General features: G+C 42.1%; 1 protein-coding gene across 1 annotated transcript; it reads right to left on the reverse strand.

Annotated features, from left to right (window-relative positions):
• Positions 1–7,675: 7,675 nt before the first annotated feature.
• Positions 7,676–9,523, reverse strand: LOC136530459 (mediator of RNA polymerase II transcription subunit 33B-like). Its single transcript, XM_066523193.1, has 2 exons — positions 9,194–9,523; positions 7,676–9,040 (listed from the first exon to the last, which is right to left on the reverse strand). Exons 1-2 carry the CDS (start codon positions 9,306–9,308, stop codon positions 7,947–7,949), a joined length of 1,209 nt encoding a protein of 402 aa, XP_066379290.1. The 5' UTR covers positions 9,309–9,523; the 3' UTR covers positions 7,676–7,946.
• Between the last annotated feature and the right edge of the window lie 77 nt (positions 9,524–9,600).

Consider the following 9,600-nt stretch of genomic DNA (forward strand, 5'->3'; position numbering starts at 1 on the left):
TCTACTCTTCCATCTTTATCACCACCTTGTGACACATTTGATGAAGAAGGTGGATCAATCACTTGTACATCATCTTCATCATCTTTAGGCTTGATGTCTTCAACCAGAATATTCTTCATGGCATCCATCAATGGTTCATCACCTACATCATCAAGATTCTCATGTGCTCATTGGAAGCCGTTAGATTCATCAAATTCCACATCATATGTTTCTTCAACCAAGCCGGTGGCATGATTAAATACTCGATATGCTTTGGACTTTGATGAGTAACCAACAAGAAAACTAATATTACAACATCTTTAAAACTTCCCTAGGTGTTGCCGCTTCTTGTAGATGTAGCATTTGCAACCAAACACTTAGAAGAATGAGATGTCCAGCTTCTTCCCATTGAGCAACTCATAAGGTGTCTTGCCAAGAAACTTTTGAAGGAATAGGCAGTTGGATGCATAACATGTGGTGTTGATAGCTTCCGCCCATAGAGCTTTGGGTGTGTTGTACTCATCAAGCATTGTTCTTGCAAGTGTGATAAGTGTCCGGTTCTTTCTCTCAACTACACCATTTTGTTGAGGAGTATATGTTGCAGAGACCTCATGCTTGATCCCAACTTCATCACAATAAGCTTCAATGTTTGTGTTGTCAAACTCTTTTCCATTATCACTTCTTATCTTCTTGAGCTTCACTTCAAACTCATTTTGTGCTCTCTTGGCAAACTTCTTGAAACATGATGCAACTTCAGTCTTGTAATGAAGGAAGAACACCCATATATATCTAGAGTAGCCATCAACAATCACAAGACAATAAAGATTTCCTCCTAAACTCTTGTAAGTTGTTGGTCCAAATAAGTCCATGTGAAGGAGCTCTAGCACTCTTATTGTTGACATGAAAGCTTTTGTAGGATGAGTGTTTGCAACTTGTTTGCCGGCTTGACATGCACTACAAAGCTTGTCCTTCTCAAATTTCACATCCTTCAACCCTCTCACCAATTCATTCTTCATAAGCTTCTTGAGTGAACTCATCCCAACATGAGTAAGTCTTCTATGCCATAGCTACCCAAGTGATATTTTGGTGAATAGGCATGTCTTCAAGTTAGCATCTTCGGAGGTGAAATCCACTGAATATAGGTTGTTGTATCTAAATCCCTTGAATATAACTTGATCATCATCTTTCTTAGATACAACCACTTCCTTCTCGGTAAATAAGCATTGAAAGCCAAGATCACACAATTGTCCAATGGATAGCAAGTTGAAACTTAAGGAAGCAACATATAGCACATTTGAGATTGAATGATCATTTGATATTGTCACTTTGCCCTTTGAATTATCACCAAATGTAATTCTTTCTTGACCATCAACCTCTTCATCTAGTGAGGTGAACATACAAGGATCACCGGTCTTATGTTGAGTGCAACCACTATCAATTACCCAATGACTTCTACCGGTCTTGTAGTTCACCTACACACAAGAGATCAAGCTTGTTTAGGGACCCAAACTTGTTGAGGGCCCTTGACTTTCTCAACAAGTGACTTTGCAACCCAAATTTTCTTAGGCCAATTCTTGTTGGGAGGTCCTAAGAACACGACTTTCATTTTACCACTAGAATCATTTCTAAGCATATAATGAGCATTGAAAGCAAAAGGTCTAGCATGCTTGGGCAAGGGTTGTGGTGGTGAAGTTTGACACTCATGGGCAAAGTGACATTCTTGTCCACACTCAAAACACCTCTTTGGCTTTGGCTTTGACTTGTGCTGTTGTTGGTGTTGTGCTTGAGCCTTCTTCTCTTGATGTGCCAAATATCCAATTCCACTTCTATCCATCTTCATGATGGTATTCATGAGTAGCTCACTTTGAAGATGTTGACCTCTTGTAAACTTGCTCAAGCCGGTCTTGAGATGTTCTTTTTCTAACTTGAGCTTCTTGTTCTCTTCTTTGAGTTCATCATGATTTTTCTCCTTCTTTAGTCTCTTGTTCTCTTGTTTGCGCATCTCATTCTCAAGAGCTAGATCACTATCATGGTCAAGGTTCTCTATCACAATAGTGTTGGTGGTTGATAGATTTTCAAGATCTTTCTTGAGCTTCTCATTCTCATTCTTGATCTTGACATACTCATCATAGTTGTCGGACTCAACCACTTGCTTGCCTTTGCTACTAGAACCTTGCTCAATGCTCTCAATAATCAAATCATCACATGATATAGCTATATCAATCTTAACAACATGGTTACTAGCATCATGTGGCTCATTGGATAATAGCTCATGAGAAACAACAAGATTATCATGATTGATCTTGAGATTTGTATATTCTTCTTTTAGCATATTGTAGCTATTGATGAGCTCATTATGTATCCCCTCAGTTTATCATGTTTTTCTTTAAGTTCTTTCTTAGAAGATTTGAGCTCCTTGAGTTTGGATGACATAGCTTCATTTGCTTCTCTAAGCTCAACACTAGCCTTTTCTGCTATGTCACATTTAGCTAAAAGTGAGTTATTCTTAAGTTCTAGTTTTTCATTTTTAGCTCTTGTCTTTCTAATGATCTTAGTATATTGGTTAAGCAACTTGACAAGATGATTCAAATTCATCATCACTATCACTATCATCATTGCTAGCATGATCATCACCACTACTTTCATCATCACTTTGTACCTTTCATTCACCCTTGGCCATAAGGCATAGGAGTGTAGAGGATGATGGCGGTGGTGTCGGTGAAGATAGTGAAGAATCAATCACAATAGCGGCCACCTTCTCGCTCTCACTATCATCATCGGATGAGCAACTTGATGAATCAATATCCATGAGCCAATCACCGATGATGTATGCCTTGCCATTTTTCTTCTTGTGAAAGTCCTTCTTACTATCCCTCTTCTTGTATGGCTTGTTTTTCTTCTTCTCATCATCATCTTCATTGCTTGAGTCATCTTTCTTGCACTTGTACTTCTTGTATTTATCTTTCTTTGGCTTGGGGCATTGATGTGCTAGATGACCAAGTTCTCCACAATTATAGCAATTCATCTTCGAGATTGGCTTCCTTCTATTGCTAGTGAAGAACTTCTTCTTCTTGCCATCAAATTTAACACCGTTATTGTTGAGCTTCTTAAGCATCTTGGCGGTTCTTCTCACCATGAGAGCAAGACTTACATCATCAATTTCATCATCACTAGAGCTCTCATATTCAACTCTTGCTTTGCCCTTCTCTTGGCTAGCCTTGAATGCCAAGTCTTTCTTCTTGGTGGAGGAAGAGCCATCTTGTGGTGTGATGTGCATATACATTTCATGTGCATTGATCTTTCCTAATATTTGTGTTGGGGTAACGGTGGAAAGATCACATTGATGAAGCATGGTCACAATGTGCCCATACTTGTCAATGGGGAGGACACTCAAGATCTTTCTTACAACATCGGATGGTGCCATTTGTGTAAGTCTAAGCCCATTGACTTCCTCTACAAGAACATTTAAGCGTGAGTACATCTCATTAGCACTTTCTTTAGGAAGCATCTCAAAAGAATTAAGCTTTTTTATGACAAGATGATAGCGTTCCTCATGCTCACTCTTTGTTCCCTCATGGAGCGCACAAATGTCCGACCATAGTGCATGGGTGTCCTTGTGGTTCCGCACACGATTAAACACATCTTTGCAAAGGCCTCTAAAGATGGCCTTTTTAGCCTTTGCATTCCATTTCTCATAATTGACTTCATCGCCTTGAAGGTGTGTGGGATCCTTAGGTTTTGGGAAACCTTGAGAGGCGGCTCTAAGAATTTCAACATCTAGAGCTTCTAAGTAAGCCTCCATGCGGATTTTCCAATAAGGAAAATCATCTCCCTCAAAGATAGGAGGAGGTCCATCCTCGTGGGACATCTTTCTCTAGGCGGTTAAGCCTAAATTCGTGAGCACAAGGCTCTGATACCAATGAAAGAATCAAGATGCCCAAGAGGGAGGATGAATTGGGTTAATTCTAAAATTCTTTGCAATAATTAAACCCTACACTTAGCCCACTTCACCCCTTGTGCCTAGAATGTGATTCTATTGATCTACCACACAAAAGTTTAGCACCCTAAGTTCCAATCCTACTCTAGCATGGCAATTCTAAGAATTTAAAGACAAGAAATGAATTGCTCAAATGTAAATGCTTAAAGTAAAGAGAGGAGAAGGAACATGGATGTTTTGCCGAGGTATCGAAGAGTCGCCACTCCCCACTAGTCCTCGTTGGAGCACCCGCACAAGGGTGTAGCTCTCCCTTGATCCGCGCAAGGATCAAATGCTCTCTACGGGCTGATTCTTCGACACTCCGTCACGGTGAATCGCCCACAACCGCTCACAACTTGAGTTGGGTCATCCACAAGCTTCGCTGGATGATCACCAAACTCCCGATCACCACCAAACCCTCTAGGTGATGGCGATCACCAAGAGTAACAAGCACGAACTCTCACTTGACCACAACAAGCCTAATGAGAAGGGTGGATGCACACTTGCTACTCTCCTTGCACTAATGAGGCTTTAATCTTGGATTCTCAAATCTCAATCACCTCACTAGGCTCTTGCTCTCCTTTGCACTCTCAAGGGTGTTTCACAGCTGAACAAATGGGCAAGAGACCTCCCTTGGATGAATAGAGGAAGTATTTATACCCCCTCATTCAAAACGAACCGTTAGGAGGTTGAGTCAGCACTCTGTGGGGTGACTGGATGCTCCTGTCAAGGTAACCAGACGCTCTGATCAGTTATCTCCGCCACAGAGCTGTTAAGTTGTGACCAGACTCTGACCTGCATCCTGTCAACACTGACCGGACACGTCCAGTCACGAAAACTGCTCTCTAGAACCTTACTGATGTTGACCGAACGCTAGCACCTAGAGTTCGGTCACTTCGCTGTTCAGCGTCTGGTCAGTTACCAGATCCTGACCAGCGTCCGGTTAGCACTGACCGGACGCGTCTGATCATGAATCTTCCTCTCTAGAACCTTTCTGGAGTTGACCGAACGCAGGAACACAGCGTCCGGTCACAACCAGACGGCTCCAGTTGACCAAATGAACTGACCAGACTCACCCTTCAGCGTCCGGTCACAACCAGACCAGCGTTCGGTCAGTCATTTGACCCTCCATTCACTTCCAACTCGAAATCATATGTGAATGAAGTTTGCTCCAATTGATCTTAGGGCTACTCCTGAGCTTCCTAGTGCTAGATTTGATAAGTGTGCACCACACCTAACCCACTAGACTCACCTAGGTCAAGCTACTAGTCCATACCCCTCTTAATAGTACATCTAAATAAAAAAAATAAAGTCCTAAACTACTCTAAGTGTCTCTTCAACACCAAATGACACTTAGAACTAGTCCATTCTTAACCTTGTCATCCATCCATTGAAAACCAAAATGATTTTCATCGTAGGGGCATGACAACCATGATTGCCCAATCAATTGCCATTACCATGACCTAACTTAATTGCCTCTACAAAACACACTTTAGTCATAGTAATCTCATATTGTCATTAATCACCGAAACCTAACTAGGGGCCTAGATGCTTTCACGAGCCAAGACAAAGGGTTGGAAGGAAAAGTTGCTGAGTATGGGCGGAAAAGAAATTCTTATAAAGTCTATCGCTCAAGCCGTGCCAGTCTATGCGATGATGGTTTTCAAAATCCTAAAAAACATTTGTAAAGGGATTTCAGACACCACATCACAGTTCTGGTGGGGTGATGAAGATGACCATAAGAAGATTCATTGGAAGGCGTGGTGGAAGCTTTGCATTCCTAAGAAGAGAGGAGGTATGGGTTTCAGAGATTTGGAGAGCTTTAATCTTGCGCTACTGGCCAAACAGATTTGGAGACTGTTGCTTGAATCGGATTCACTTTGTGCTAGAGTGCTAAGAGCAAGATACTATCCTGATGGAAAATTGTTAAATGCAAAATTAAACAGTGGGAGTTCATATACTTGGCAAAGTATCCTGGCGGGATTGGAGTGTTTTAAACATGGATATATTTGGAGAGTGGGGGATGGTTCTTAGATTAATATATGGGAGGATTGTTGGATTCCATCAAGCCATAATCTCAAAATTATGACACCAAGGGGAAACAATTTAGTCATGGAGGAGTTAATCAATCCAGTGACGGGTTATTGGGATGAGGACTTGATCATAGATTTGTTCTGGCCAGTTGATGTTCACCAGATCCTACAAATACCATTATCTGTTGGTAGAGAGGACCTTGTGGAATGGCATTATAACCAGAACGGTTTCTTTTCAGTCCGTTCAGCATATCATATACAATGGTCACGTAAATTTGGTGGTAACACGCTACAGGTGCAAGCAAGTGGTGTGGGTGATATTGATATTTGGGGAAAACTCTGGCAATTGCAAGTTCCAAGCAAGATCAAAATTTTTGGTTGGACGGTCCTGCATGGCGCTATACCATGCAAAGGGATTCTTGCAAACCGACATATAGAGAACTCAAGCAGCTGTCCAGCATGTCATGAGGGATGTGAAAATATTAAACACACTCTGTTCACCTACAATCGTGTCAAAGGGATATGGCAATGACTTGGTGTTTGGAACAAGATGGAGAGAGTTCTAGCATCAGATAGACCGGGGTCTGTTTTACTAGCAGATTTCATTAACAACTCTAGACCGATTATGAATCTAAATCAGGTTGGTCTTGCTGAACTAATACTGATGGGAGGTTGGTATATTTGGTGGGAGCGTAGGAAATTCGTCCACGGTGAGGCCATCCAGCAACCGATGCAGTCAGCTCTCTCAATTGCTTCTCTGACGACAAACTATAAAACTGCTATGAAGAAGTCTATCAAACAAAGAGAGGGATGGAAGAGACCGCCAGAAGGAAAGTTACTGATAAATATAGATGGAAGTTTCAGAGAGGAAAGCAGCAGTGGAGGTACTGGCGTGGTCATCAGAGACTCAAAAGGAACGTTCATTGCAGGATCTTGTAACTATATGGAACATGTGGTGGACGCCCCAACATCAGAGGTAATGGCGCTAAAGGAGGGACTTTTGTTAGCATAGCGGATTGGATGTAATGGTTTCATCATACAATCAGACTGCATGGAAGTCGTGGAAACTATGAGACTTGGGATCTCGTTTGCTGCAGGTGCACCAATTTATGATGACTGTTTCCTCCTATAACAAGACTTTGAAGTTATCTCCGTTGAGCATTGTGATCGGGAAGTGAATACGGTGGCGCACGAAATAGCTAGAGTAGCTTTATCTTTGAAAGATAATTGTATTTGGGTTGATGAACCCCCCTAATTTTCTTTTTGAAGCTATGGTAAACGATGTAATCATGTTTGATAATCAATAAAGTGCGCCACATGGCTTTCCTCAAAAAAAAAATCATGGTGTTGTATTGGACTTGTGCCAATTTGATATGTGCATTTCAATGATTAGTAAGGGGCTGTCCTGGTTGTAATGAACTGGTGGTGTAGTTGAATGGGCTGGCTGCTGTTGTTTGAATTTGAAATGCATTAAATGATGTATTTGGCGCCTTTTCTTGAATTGAATTGGCTGCAGTTGCTGTTCGGCTGGAGCTTGGCTGAATCTTGGTACTGTTCAATGTGGCTGAATTCAGCCGGAAATTTTACCAGCCGACCGGGGCCTATGGAAGCAAAGAGGCTAACGGCACATCTGCACGGGTCGTCCGATGGAACGGACGCCTGACTCCTAGCAATACTGTTTTCTAATACTGAATTTTTCCAATTATTCCATGAATTTTATACACCCCAAATGGACGACTGCCAGTAAATGACAAGTTCATTAATTACACACTGACATGTAACTAGTACAAAAACTGCTGGCCATCTCTTTAGCTGACCGACAATATGAACAATCAAGCTTCGGTAGAACTGTACTGTTTATTTTTCTGATGACTGAATTTTCAGATCAATAACATGTTATATGTGTATATGGACCAAGCTGTCGTAGAAAACTATACTGCCAGTTGAGCACCAGCTTATTATTGCAAAAGGGATTCAACTACTGAAGTCACGGTTTTGGTTCCCCCTCGCTCAAGCAAAGAGAGGGCAAGATCACCCTCGTGCCATCTCTGAAGCCCAGATGCCAATTTCTGTAGCGTCTTTAGCTTCACTTCAGGAATCCATGTGGGCACAAAGTTGACCAGCAAGTTGACAAAACAGAGAACATAGGACCTCCATGTGGCATCGCCACAGCCCAGCACAATGTTACCCTCCATTACCCTGGCCATGAACTCCAAGTGCCTATCGACAACCTGTTGCCTTTTGGATGTGTATATCCAAGTGTAAGCTGGCGACGTTTCTCCGACTCCCCAGATGCTTGCACCCGAAAAGAGGAGAACATAGGCTAATGTGTGTCCTTCGATTATGCTGCATACCTGACCAGCGGAACCAAGCTTAGCTTTTCCACCTGAAAGCAGCAGAGTGGGGATAATCTGCTCGTAGAGGAGACGAATCAAATTCACCCCACCAGCATGACAAAGCATAGTTGCTGCAAGTGATGCTATCTGCTCTACCAAGGATGATGCAGCTGATAGCGGCAAACAGTCTGACCTCAAACGAGCAGGTCTATCAGAACTACAAGCATTTGCTAGCGCATGGGCTCTCTCAATGACCACCTCCAAAATCTCTTCACAAACAAAGCTGTTGTTTGGAAATAACCAGCAAGATCTCATGTAAAGAAATCCTGGTGCTACAGCAAGCCTGTGGGCTTTTTCATCAAAAGTCTGCCCCAGCAGATTAGCAACTCCTCTGTTTGCTACGAAGCAGGAGCGCCCATCAACCAAAGGCCCAAGGAAAGAAGAGAAGCAACTCCTGATCAGTTGTGCCACCGCGGTGTTATCTCGAGTGAAGGGGGACTGCGAACAAGTCAGGATGATGAAATCATGCCACCGCCGTACTTTTTGGGACCACAATGCACCTATAATTTGCGAAGAGGGCCATGAACTAGATGTTGTACAAATTTCAATTCCTTGGCCGATGATGCCGTGTAGGTGACTGAATTCCTCCATCTTGACTGTTATTGACAAACTGATTAGCGCTGCTATTGGCAATGGAAGCATTGGCATCACAGAACCTGTAGAAGGATTAAGTGCCCAGTTAAGAGTGTGATATGAGATATTGGCCTGAGGAAAGTTGGTACTATCTTAAATACTGAAAATTATAGATTGTGATAATGTAAATCTAAAGAACAAAAATGAACAAATTACACAAACAGGCATTGACATACGTGGTCGTGGACAGATATTGATATGAACACCAGCAAATGCAAGAACTTCTTTTATCTCCGATTCAACTACTGGAAGAGTTGCAGCTGGACTTGGCCAGTCCATTCCATTCAACATAACTGGCTTCCATATGCCACGAGTGACTTCTGCAGAAAGGTAGCTGACAATAGCAGCAAGTGAAGCAGGCAAGAAATCTGCAAGATCTCTTAGACCTGAAATCAAGTACAATGGTAATATGCTAATAAGTATGCAAGGACAGTTGGAGAGCAAAACTGGAAAAAAAAAGACTGGTTGTTTACTGGAGTACAATAAAGTAAGCCTCTACAGCTCTACCTACAAATATATAATGGTCAAGATAAATACAGTAAGGAACTTTTTTTTTTTGAAACGAATCAGGCAGGAGAGCTGC

Source organism: Miscanthus floridulus, unplaced genomic scaffold, assembly GCF_019320115.1.
Source record: "Miscanthus floridulus cultivar M001 unplaced genomic scaffold, ASM1932011v1 fs_137_1_2, whole genome shotgun sequence".
NCBI classification, from domain to species: Eukaryota; Viridiplantae; Streptophyta; class Magnoliopsida; order Poales; family Poaceae; genus Miscanthus; species Miscanthus floridulus.